The sequence below is a fragment of the Mauremys mutica genome, chromosome 25, assembly GCF_020497125.1.
Source record: "Mauremys mutica isolate MM-2020 ecotype Southern chromosome 25, ASM2049712v1, whole genome shotgun sequence".
NCBI lineage: Eukaryota > Metazoa > Chordata > Testudines > Geoemydidae > Mauremys > Mauremys mutica.
Window position 1 is genome coordinate 7,071,485 of NC_059096.1, and position 12,707 is coordinate 7,084,191.

General features: G+C 52.6%; 1 protein-coding gene across 1 annotated transcript; it reads left to right on the forward strand.

The window, feature by feature from the left end:
- The first annotated feature begins 1,932 nt into the window (after positions 1–1,932).
- On the forward strand, positions 1,933–12,113 carry DLX4 (distal-less homeobox 4). The gene is made up of 3 exons (XM_044999716.1): positions 1,933–2,260; positions 7,374–7,567; positions 10,789–12,113. The coding sequence occupies exons 1-3, from the start codon at positions 1,933–1,935 to the stop codon at positions 11,038–11,040; spliced, it is 774 nt and encodes a 257-aa protein (XP_044855651.1). The 3' UTR covers positions 11,041–12,113.
- Positions 12,114–12,707: the final 594 nt, after the last annotated feature.

The following is a 12,707-nucleotide window of genomic DNA, read 5'->3' on the forward strand; positions in this document are numbered from 1 at the left end:
TGTGTGTGTGTGTGGGGGGGGTTGTTCTTTTGAAGGAAACTTCTTCCAGAAACGAAAGCCCGAAAGAAAAGGAAGAAAAAGGCTTTTGCAAGACCCAGCTTGGACGCGCCAGGATTAAACAGCTGATTCGCAGTCCACGTTCATTTCAGCGGCGGATGAGGCGGCATCTCTGCCAGTTTCGCTGGGGCTTTTCGGCTCGAAAGGGAGTGGGAACGGGTCCCACTTTGCAGATGTCAGCGAACGCCCTTTCCGCCGGCCTGAGCGCCGGCAGAGACAGGGCCCGACTCCTCTTTGCTGTACGGGCCGCCTGGGCACTCACACCTGCTGGGTGGTTTCTAGCCGGAGTGAAGCCTGATTCTCCGAGCGGGTGTTCTCCGGTGATCGCTAACCAACAGTGTCCCCTCCTTTCCTTGTACCCCGTAGTCATCTCTTGTCTTTGTGAGGCCGGCCTGTGTTTTGTACAGCTCCCAGCACCCTGGGTCTTGCACCATGATTGGGGCTCCTCCGTGCTATACGTAAGAACAGATTCAAAATGTTTTATTAAAGCTAATGTTAAAATTCTCTCATGCCCAGGTTAAGGAAGGAGTGTCTGTGCATCTAGCTGTAAAGCTTAAATCACCCCAAGGTGCAAAGTTTGGGTTAAAAGTCACAACATCTATCTAGTGTGGCACATCACCGGCCATGTGCCAGATGGGGGTTCATACATTCAAGGACAGAGATATTAGCACCCAACTACTCGGGCGCATCACTCCTAGAAGCTTATCCCGGGAGTCGCTTGTGGAAAACAAATACAGCAGCGAGTATAGATTGTGCCTCAGTAATTGAGAATTGAGGATAGACTGACTCCTCCTTGACACCCCTCTGGCTGTGTCAAAGGTCCTTGAGCTGGTCCGTGGCATGCACACCCCTTCTGGGAGTGGGAGACCGTGGCTTTCACTCTTCCAGGAAAACCCCCTTTCAAATCGCCTCTCAGCTCCAGCCACTTTTTCTATAAAGGTTTGTTGGACGGTTCTGATGAACTGATCCATGCCAGGAATCTAGGGGCCCCGGTCTCCTCCTTATGCCTCTTTTGGGTGAAGGCGGTGCTGGGGGGGAGGATGTCCTATCGCCCCCCCCCCCTCCGCTTCCTTTTGATTTGCTGTTATGTTTTTCGTGGGAGCTGGCTGAGATTTTTTTTTCAAATATTTGGACTTTTTAAACCTCTTTTTAAAAAAATCTCAGCTAAACACCTGTTCCAACAAAATTCTTGCTCCGCCAATGACCTCCTGGGGCTGAGTCCGCCGTCACTTGCCCCCGGAGTAAATCCGTGGGGGGACACGGGTGGAAAGCCGGCATGAGCTCCGGAGGGTGCCCCAGGGGTGCCCGGATCCCCTGAGACCTGCCCCCGGCGCGCTCTCCTCCGGGTGATGATGATTTATTCCCCCTGCCTGGCTCCCTCTGCCCCACGGGGAGCTTTTTGTCCTCCTGTTGACAAACATTTATGCTAAACTCCCCCCCCCCCATCATGGCCCAAACCTGTTGCTCCAGTGCCTCCCCTCCCCCCAGTCCCAGGGCCTGGCTGGCAGGAAGGCAGCTGCCATTAGCCGGCCTGCTTGTTAATTACCGGGATGAGGGGCTGCCCCCAGGGCTCCGTGACGTCCCTGGCCGCCTGGGCCAATCGGGGCGGCCCGGGGCGGGGCGGGGAGGGAGCAGGGGGAACCCCCGGTGCGGGCTGCAGGCGGGAGGTTGGGCTGCGGGGGCGGGGGGTCTGCGCGGAGCGGTTCCCGGCAGCCTGGGCCGGGGCAGGAGAGGGGCGAAGCGCTCGGCACCGGCAGGCAGCAGCGGGGCTCTGCCCTGCCCTAGCCCCAGCCCTGGCTCGCCCCAGCAGCCGCCGCCGCCGCCCGCCCGGTTGCTAGTCCCGGGTTGCGCGCCCGGGCCTGGGCTCTGCGCTCCATGATGACTATGAGCGCCCTGGCCGAGAGCCTGCTGGGGCCGGACCCCTCCAAATCCGCTTTCCTGGAGTTCGGGCACAGCCACCCCCCCTCGCCCCAGCCGCCGCCGCCCTCCCCCAGCCTGGCTCCCGGCCACTACCCCCTGCACGGCTTGCACGGCTCCGGCCACGACGGGGGCCCCTTTGCACCCTACGGACGGTCCGTGGCTTACCCGTACCCCGGCTCGGCTGGCGGCCCCCACCACCCGCACCATCTCCACGGCAGCCCGTACCTGGCCTACCAGCAGCCGGCCAGCGCCCTGGGGCCCCGGGGCAGACTGGAGGAGACAGGTAAGGGGGTGTCCTGTGTGTCAGACACCCGCTATCCCAGCCCAGTCCCTGTGTGTGTGTGGGTGTGGGGGGGGGGGTCCTGCTAGCCACTAGCCACCTCTGCGTGCCCCCTAGCGAGTGCCCGCCCGCTGTCCACCCCCAGGCCCGGGCGCCGGTTCTCTCTGGCCCCGTCTGTACTCCAGCCCTTTGCAGGAAGAGGTCTGTTCCCACTGCTGCAAACAACCCCCCCCCAAAAAAGTCTCCGGCAAGTCCTCCGACCCAAGCATCGGACCGAGAGGCGAATCTCTGCTCCGAGTCTGGAGTTGAAAGTAGCCTTCCCCTGGCTTGTGACCTCCCTCTGGGCTTGTATCAGAGCTCCCAGATTAGTTCTCTCTTGAACTAGAGGTTTGCGCCAGACCTCCCATAGCTTCCTTTTGCGATTTTTAACTCCCCCCCACCAGTTAAGGGAACAATTTAAAGGGAACAAAATAATAATTTTGACAAAACCGAGATGCTACCCCCACACACACACACATCAAAGAACCAAACAAAAGAATGACCAGCTCAGTGGAAAGCCTTTACTAGGAAACTGTCTTGTTTGGTTTCTTCATTTAGGAAGAACGTTATGATGTTTTTACTTGATACGTTTGCAATGCAAACAAGAAGTTTTAGGACAACTGTATGATTTCCCCCCCCCCCCCGAATGTTTTTTAGCAACGTGTCTCTCTGCAGCAAGGGAACGCTGCTTTGCATTGCAAGGGGCCTTGGCATCTCTCCTGAGATTCTGGGTTGACGAAGATTGTGTATTTTGTTTTGTTTGTTTACTTTGGGACATGCTAACATTTTCTTTAAAAAAATAAGCGCTGGCTAAAATATCCCAAAAAACTCTCTTAGCTGTTAGATTGGAAACATGTGCAACTTTAACAGAAAACATCTCCTTTTTGTTTCTGCATTTTATTCTAGATCTGCCATGGAAGTGATTTTTTTGAAAAAATAATATCCCTCACTTTTAGGAAGGAAGAACAGTCATCTCGGTTTTTCTGCGCTCCAGGGGTAAAAATCTGGCCCCATTGAAAGTCAGTGGATGTCATTGACTTTAATGGGGCCGGGATTTCACTCCAGAACTTGGCACACACCCAGACTAACCTGTCATTTACCCTGGTGTATCTGTCAGATTCATCTACAGTGGCCCAGAATTGGAGGCTGACGTACAGTACGAAGAAGAATGCAATTGTTTAGATTGTAACAATTAGCCTGCATGCCACCTTGTTAATATCTTTCATCGCCTGGCTGCAGAGGCGAGGCCTGCACCAGCCATAAAATACATGTAGCAATGTTTAATTTTCATACAACTCTCGCTGGGTGTTTGGAAAAGGCCTGCGCAACCGAGCAGTTCCCATTTCATGTATTTATATGATTTAATTCCAATAGCCTTTAATTGGCACCTGTCAAGATTCCAGGGGAGATACACACCGTGTTAATGGCAGATCAACCACATTAGGAAACTTGCCATAAAGAATCCACTTAAGCAGGCCATTGTTCTTCGGTCGCATCGCTTTTAAACCTTAAGATGTTTATACAGCCTGGTTGGAGCTATTTCAGGCTAGCAGCGAAGTTCTGGGAACTTCAGGGAAGTCGTTTTAAAAACTAATTACATATTTATTACAGGAGGGTAAATGCCAAAATATTTAATCAAGCAAAGGATTTAAAAGAGATGCAAAGAGTTGGCAATGGGATATTCCTAATTTATTTTTTTTAAAAGTCCTACTTGTAAAAATAAAACAAAAGATTTTGGAGTGACTATCAGGACGGATTGTTTTTGTAAAGGAAAAACGTGGCGAATTGCTTTAAGGATTTTTTCCTATCCCTGTAAGAACGTCTGTAACAAAAAGTTAGTCATTAAAATCATCCGTGCACCAGAAAAAAACCAACCCCACCAGGAATAACATTCTCAAATGAACGGGCTTTCGCGCGCCTTGCAAAAGGGTTCACATCACAGTTCCCCTGCAAACTGTTCCTTCACAGCAGGATACGGTCCTAAGTGTCTGCAGCTCCTAGAGACAGAGGAGGCCAAATTCTGCTCCCCCTTCCTGGAGTGACTCCGGATTTACACCAATTTCACTGCGAGCAGAATTGGGGCCGATGTGTAACGTGTTAACAATACATTCAGAACCGAGCTTTTTGCTACGTAGAGCCGACCGGAACAGCGGAGGAGACTCTCCCTGTGGAACAGAACCACGGAGGTTTTTAATTATGAACAGGGCTGATTATTAATTAGTAGTAGTCGTGTTTTCCCGAGGTGGATTAAAATGAAAGCTCTCTTCTCCTGGAGCCTTCGGATCTGTAACTAAAGTGACTCTGACCCTTTCTATCTTCTTCGAAAACTCCCAGAAACCAAGGCAGGACCTCGGCGTGGGTTTGCGCTGCACAACAGAAGCAAATTTAGATGAATCAATTGCCCATAAATTTCGGGGAGACGGATAAGACGCTATCTTTGAATCACAAAAACTTTTCCCGTCCGCTTTCTAACCGTGCCCGGGGGGTGGCGGCTTGTGGGCTGCTGACCGATAAGATATTTCATGATTCTCTCTGCAAAGAAGGGAACCTGGATTTGCCAGTGTTATGCTAAGTTTCAGACGGGCAGCCCTGTTAGTCTGTATCCACAAAAACAAGGAGGAGGCCGGTGGCACCTTAAAGACTAACAGATTTATTTGGGCATAAACTTTCCTGGCTTAAAAAAAACCAACCACTTCTTCAAATGCATATTACTTCTGATGCACCTAACAAAGGAAATCCCAGGCTCCGCGCTATTCAAATTCTGCGTCTACTTGGATTCAAATTTCCTCGGCAGCTCCTGGGTTTCCATTTGAGTTTCTTTTAAATGTTCTGCCGGTTTCTCAGAATCCTAGCTCAGTACTCAGAACGTGTCACGGGTCGTTGCTATGTTAGGAACGTGTGTAGATATATATACACCCGCCCAGTTAATGTATTTAACGAAGGATTATTAAACGGACACATATTAAAAATATTGAATCTATTTTAAAAGGTTAGGCTTCGTATGGTGGGGAAACAAGTTTAAATTCAGAGCCATTGGTCGAAAGAGAGTCAGAACACAAATCGATTGGCTAAACGTCTTCTGGATCTAAAATATTCTAGTGCAAATCCGGATTCGCTCCATTGCAGCCTGGGTGACTCCACCTGAATTACTCCGGGTTTAGATCGATATCATTTAGACCAGAATCTGGCACTTTCACAAGAGCACGATTTTAAAGTCCTGCTCGCTTTTGATTTCTACCCTGCAAGCGATTTATTCACTGAAAGAAAGAAAGGAAAACGAGTAAACGAATAGTCCAAGCAACTCATCGGCTTTAAAATTACTTTGTACAGGACGTTAACAAAACCACCGGCTCAAGGGAAAACGGGCTAACAGGAATTGTGCGATGGGCTAACAGGGATTTGCTAATTAGCGTTGAGATTTTATGTTAGATTTTACGGCAAACACTTTTGTTTTGAAATTAAATGATTCCTTAAGGGTTTTTTTTTAAATTATACTTTACTCTTCTATTGACTCAATGCGCCTTCTCACTTTCTAGTTGCACGTACAGATCTCATAAAGATCTCGTCGATTGAAAAAAAAAACAATTGCCAGCAACATTAAGGACAGCATGTAGCAGCGTTTCGAAGCTCCCCGGAGAATGAGACGTGAATAAAGTAGCTCGTTATGTTATAACAAAGTTAGCCCCGGCTTTGATGTTCCGCACATAAATTTAACAGAGCAAACGGCCCTGCCCTGAATTCTTTCGATGCAAGCTTCCCAGTGGCTCGACTTTTGCGTGTATAAAAGCTGCCTTCACATTTTGCAAGTTTATATAATCTAACAACACCGCGCAGTTAAAAGACCGACGTGACGTTTGCAGGGGTGTCTCCAGAACCTGATGATAAAGTAGAAACTGCCCAACCTGAGCGGTGAAACCGAATTAACAAGAGGAAGCGACCCAGATCTAGACTGAGCTCCCTGGGGACCACTCCCGGGACAGATCTGTAGCTGGTGCGAATGGTCAGACCTCATTAGGGAGTTATCACCAGCATCTGCCCGGTTAATAAAGTTAAGCAGGGGCTTAAATCTTTGAAGACTCTAAATCGGAAAGAAACCCCAGCGGAAGCGCGATAGTGATTTGGGACATTCTCCGCCACAGGGCCCGCCCGGCTCAACGGGGAATTGGGCGGATAAAGAGAAAGACCCCTGAAAATGACAAGGACGGAGTGACCTCTCTAGTCTGGGGTTTCTACGCTCTGCAGAAATCAGAAATGTCTCCGCATCATTACCGCTCATGAACAGGGGAGGAGGGTCTGCTCCGTTGCAGGGGAAAAAATCGGTTTCTGACTAGGATGTAGGGCTAACAAGTGGCTCAGATTTAGCCTAGAATACTTGCTATAACCTGACACAGGATCTATTTTATAGCTGTGGGGGGTTCCACGGTCCTGGTTTCGTTCCCTCCCGTTTCCCTGCCCTGCCCGATCGTTCCTGCCCTGCCCCAGCCGAGGGTCTCCAGGGGGAAGGGTCGCCCCGAACCATCCAAAGAGAGAGACTTTGTCCAATGCGAGGAGCGGGACAGCGCAACGCTCCCCCGGGCTGAAACTCCCAGCAGCTGTAAAACAATAACAACCACCCTAGGCTTCTCTCAGGCCCGATTCTGCTGCACCCCGCGGTCAAAGCGGAGTAAGGGCCGATTCGGAGCCGTGTAGCAGATTTAGCCCAGTTCTCTGCCGTGTAACCCATAGACCAGAGAGAGAGAGAGAGAGAGACACGAAACCTCTTTTCGTTGTTTTAAGGTCGTTTTGCGGTGCTTATAAGGGTGATTAGGGGACCTGATCCTGGGCCCAGAGCGTCTTTTGGCGTCAACGAGGGACTCAACCTCTGGCATTTAAACAGCGTCCCGTCCCCTCTGGGGGTGGCTCGTCCCCCGGGTGCTCCCCTCCCTTTGTTCTTCCCCGTGGAGGGGGCGGGGGTGTTGGATCCCCTTATCCCCCCTTTCTCGCCTCTCTGCGCCAGCCTCCCCCAGCCCCATTCCAGCCCCCCCACCTCCCTTCATCGAGGCTTTTCATCCACCTGTGGGTTTGGTTTTTTTTACAGAGCACGAGAAAACCACCGTGATCGAGAACGGGGAGATCCGCATCAACGGCAAAGGGAAGAAAATCCGCAAGCCCCGCACCATCTACTCCAGCCTGCAGCTCCAGGCGCTCAACCAGCGCTTCCAGCAGACCCAGTACCTCGCCCTCCCGGAACGAGCGGAACTGGCGGCGCAGCTGGGACTGACCCAGACACAGGTACAGGCTGGGGGGGGGGGGGGCAGGGGGAGTCGGCTGAGATCCAGTCCAACCCCCACTGAGCCCCTGGCAACAGCTGGACTTTCGCCACAGAGCCAGATTCTGCTCTACACCGGAGCGAATCCAGATTGACTTTGAATTTGCAGGGGTGTGACTGGAAGCAGGATCCGGGCCTGTCTCTCTAACGTAGCAGAGTTGCGTTTGCTTTCATTAAGCCACATCTTGTTCTCAGTTCCAGCCCTGAACATTCAGAGCGAATCCGGATTTAACCCTGTGTAGAGCAGAATCTGGCTCCATCTCTCCAATGTGTAAGAAATAACAGCACACGCAGTTCCTTTCGTTCGCGTTCATTGGGCCACATCCTGCCTCTGTTCCATCCCTGTAAATCCAACAGTTAATTCGGATTCATCCTTGTTTAGACCAGAATCCGGCCCTGCCCTCCCTCACACATCTCCACATCTATGTAAATAGATAATTCCGGTATACACAGCTCTACCCGCTTCAGCTGGGCCAAATTCTGCTCTAGGCAGGAGTGAATCCGTATCTACTCCGCGGTTGTAGGCGCCTCACTGGGAGCAGGATCTGGCTCGAGGAAAGCCCTGTGGTCTATTTGTTACACATCCGAGAACAGGGCCAAGCCTGTGACACGGGTCAGAATCGCCCCTCATTCCGGATTGACCGCTGGGTGCAGCAGAATCGGGCCCCCCTTGGTCTTTATTGTTTTACAGCTACTGAAAGGGGGAAGTTTAAACCTGACCCGTGCAAATGTGCGTGGGGAGCGCTGAGATTTCCCGCTAGGCATTATCTGGGCTCGGGCCGGCTCTGTAATCTCTCCAGCCCCGACACCAACGGGACTGCATCTGTCTCAGGGGGGGGCTGCACTCTGTGGCACGTGACCGCCGTGATCCAGGAGGGCAGGGGGCGAAGCACCCTTGATCCGCTTTCCAGTTCGGATGGAAAGATCCCGGGATGGATCTAGCTCCGTTCTGCCCCGCTGTCCCTCTGGCGTCCCTGGGGTAACTCGGGGCTGGATTTGGTCTCTTTCTGTGTGTCTGTGTCGATTTGTCCCTAACTCCGGAGCCTTCCCCCCGGCCCCCTTCTGCCGCATGTGGTTCCCATTCGCCCTTTTTCTCTGTCTTCAAAGCCCTGTGGAATTGCTCCCGAGCTGAGAGGCATTTCCTTTAATTGTTCTGTTATTTCTCAGCGAGGATGAGCCATGGGGGATGTTTGTCTATTTGAAGTTGACAAACTCTTCTGCGGGGTGGGCGGGGGAGACCCTGCCTGCGAGGGAGAAACAACCCCCTTTGGAGTGTCTGCTCAGCTCCGTCCGCCAGGACACCCAGCGCTCGGCTGCTTTCGTTTCAAATTCATTGGAAGGAACAAATCAGACGAGCGTGAAGCCTCGCTCGGGAAGCCCAGTGGTCCCCGGCGCACGTAAACAACAACCAAGAAGAGAAACTAGCACCCCCCATGAGATCGGACCGAATTCTGGCTCTCGGCGGCGTGAATTCGGACTCACTCCTTTGCAGCGGAGTGACTCCGGATTTACAGGGATGGAATTTGAGAGCAGAATCTTGGCCGCCTGGCGTAAAAAATAGTTGAGACGGAAACCGTGGAGAAATTAGCCGGTAGGGGCTAGGGGGAGACAGTCGGATGATTGGATACGGGTTGGTCCCATCCTTGGGCCCGATCCTCCGCTGGTCCGTGGTTCTGCACGGGTGGATGGGAGCGCGGGGCAGCGCCTTGCGGGAGCAGAGAGAGACGGGTGACTGGCTTTGAAGAGATAGATGCAGACAGGCAGGCGCGAGGGATCAGTCCACAGCCACAGGCAACGAGATTTAATAATACTAATAATAAAAAAAAGGAGGCGAGTGAAGACCTGCAGAGCCGCGCCGTGTAAAAAGGCGCAGTCATCTGTGCGCTGAGCGGCGTTACGAAATGGGGCTTCCCCCAGCCCCCCAGCCAGCTCCCTCTGCTACCCACCCCCGTGTCTGCCCTGGCGCAGTCCTCTCACAGTCAAAGCAGAAGCCTCCCCCTCCGGGGGGGATCCTGCCCCCCCCCATGGAGTTTTGCCACTGACTCCAATGGGGCCCGGATATTTGAAGGCACTTTCCCAAGCATCGCCCCCGACACAGAATCTGGCTCCAGGAGCAGAACAGCCCGAGGCCCCGGGCAGAGACGCAGCCTAAGATGCGCCTGCAGCGCGGAGTCACCTGTTCGTGACGATGGGCCCGATCCGTCTCCTATTTCCCTCCCAGGCCAGAAACACCCCCCCCCCCAGGTGGGCTTCCGGGCCAGCTGGAGCGGAGCCTTCACCCCGCCGGCAAAGGGGGTGTGAGCTTCCCCCGCGTCCGGCGGAGCGCCTGGGGGCTGGGAGCACCCCGAGGTGGGTCGCTCGGTAGCCCGGGGAGCTCCGAGCTCGGGAGAGCAGCGTCCGAGGCAGACTCCAGGCCCGGCTCCTGCTTTGTACAGAAACCTCACAAGCAGGGCGCGCCACGGGGCCCGATCCTCACCCGTCGCAAGTAGCCCCCGCCCCAGGCACGGCAATCAGATAATACCGCCCCCCCCACCCCCAGTCTTTATCTCTCTCTCGCTACTAGGAACCTGCGCTTTAAACTAAAGCAGCGAACTCCCTGGGGCGCGCAGGGAAATCGATTAAAATCGATACCGGGGGTGATCTTTCCTCTTCAGACCAGAGTCTGACCCCGCCCCCCCACTCCAGTGCCCCCCCCCCGGGCCCAGCTGGCGATCAGAATGTTGAAACTTGTGGGCCTGAGCGCGTTCCACGTGAACACGATGGTGCCGGGGCGCTGGGGGGAGGTCGAAGGGGCTGGCGGGGGGGGAGGGGGTCATGCCCCACAGTGCATTCAGCAGCACGCCCGCAGGCAGAGGCAGGCTGGCAAATGGGCTGCCCACCCACCTCCCCACCCAGGCTAGGCCCCAGCTCAGGCGACCCAGGGCTTTGGGGCTCGGTTGTAAGACCAGACTGGGGCGGGGGTGTATTTATTTTGGCCTTGCAATTGGTGTATATTTCTCTCTCGTATTTGGGGGGTGGGGGGAGACAAGCCGGAGAGATATTGGCAGGGAACCCACACACCCCAGCTCCCCTCCTATTCCAGCTGCTAAATGAGTATACAACGCCCCCCCCCCACATAATACCCTACACTGCCCCCCCCCACACCTCTTTGTAGATCGGTGACTCTTTCCTCTCCCTTTCGTAGGTCAAGATCTGGTTTCAGAACAAACGCTCCAAGTACAAGAAGATCATGAAGCAGGGCTCCAGCGTTCAGGAAGGGGAGCACCTCCCCCACCCTGCCTCCTTGTCCCCCTGCTCACCCAACTTGCCCCCTCTCTGGGACGTTTCCATGGCTGGCAAAGGAGCCCCGATCCCTCCCAGCAGCTACATCAACAGCTTTGGACCTTGGTATCAACCACACCAGCAAGACGCCATGCCGAGACCACATATGATGTGACAGTGGGGGCTGCCTGGAGCTCTCCTCCCCACCCACCCCCAGAACAAGGAACGGGAGCCCTCAGCTCCCTGAGGAATTTATGAAACCAGCAAGTCTCCGGGAGTTCCGCCGGCCACATGGGAAAATTCTCTAGGCCTTCTCCTGGCAACATGAAACCTCTGTGAGGAGTTGATTCTGACATTCGCATAGAGCAGAGGAGAGCAAAGGAAATGATGTTATTCCCGCCAGGAAGAAAGAAAACCCACAACGGAAATTGTTCATGAGTCTGGGGCCATGTTCAGAGACTGACTTTTTCCCCTCCTCTGCTCCTCAGAAATGTAAAGATGGAGGAGATGATCCTCAATGGGCGTTAATTGGTGGCAAGTCAATGGAACTAGGACAATTTACATCATCTGACAATCTACCCACCCCCCCAAAAGAAATCTCTCCCTCTCTTGGATAAAGACTTTATCGACTGTCCAGTTTTACCCTCCTCCCTTCTTTGTGATGTAGGTAGCTCATTTTATACACCTCGACAGATTTCTATTTGGAAAAGTATATATATATATATGTGTGTGTGTGTATATAAATATCTATATAAACTCTTCCATACTGCAAAGCCAATGCTCCCTCCACATTTGAGTGTCCCGCTGTTAATATTTTTCAAGTGCTTTAATACCAGGATTATGTTTACAGACAGTGATTCAGAAGAGTTTGAGGAATGTCACTTCCCTCCAGGCCTTTTATAAAGCATTAATTTTTTTCTTCTTTTCTCATTGAAAGGCAGAAAGAGAACTGGTTCCTGTGCAGTTTCAACCCCCAAACAGGGGTGATTTCTTTCTGGAAGAATTTGTGATTCTGTTTGATACACATTCTCCACGTTCATGTAATCTTTAATCCCCTCCCGTCGGCCCGCGTGAAGCCATATGTTCCCCGCTCCTGGTCTGCAAAGATTTATTTATAAATAACATTTTTGTTATGGTGTTGTTTGTCTTTATCGATAGGATGTAAAACTGCAGAGTAAATGCCTTTCCTCCGATTTCTTGTGTCTCTCCCCCCACAAAAAAAAACCTATTTGATAATAGCCATTTCTAATGCCATTTTTTCAACCCTGATCTAATGAGGGAACAACATCGGGATTTCTCTTGTCCCGGTAGGAAAACGGTGAGTAGAAATGTTTTTTCTTTAACAAAAATATGCTGACAAAAGCCATTGGCAACCCCCTGTGCGCGGTGCTTAACGCTGAGAATGTGCTTTAAAGAGCAATCGATTGGATTTTTGGTCCGGTCGCTTGGAACAAGGGCCTGCGCGCGGAGAACGTTTGCGCGGGTGCTTAACTTTACTACCGGTTGTTAAATGTAGGCAGGAAGGGGCCGAGGTCTGCACCGCCGAATTGGGGCGCCCCGAGGCCCAGGCTGAAGAACCGGGGGCGCAGATTTAGCGTTTTAATTCCCTGGGGGGCCGCACCCGAAGCTTTTTGAGGGACCCGAGGCAGGGTTCGAACTTCCCACGCAAACAATGAAAGAAAATTGCATTTGCGTTTCATACCATTAGAAAACTGTCGGGTGGAGGATTTCTGTGGTTATTATTTAGCTCGCCAGCTGGAGCCGAGGCGTGCAAGGCAACGTAAAACCTTTATCCAAGGGCCGCTTCCCCCTACGAAACTCCTCCTACCCATCAAACAGGCA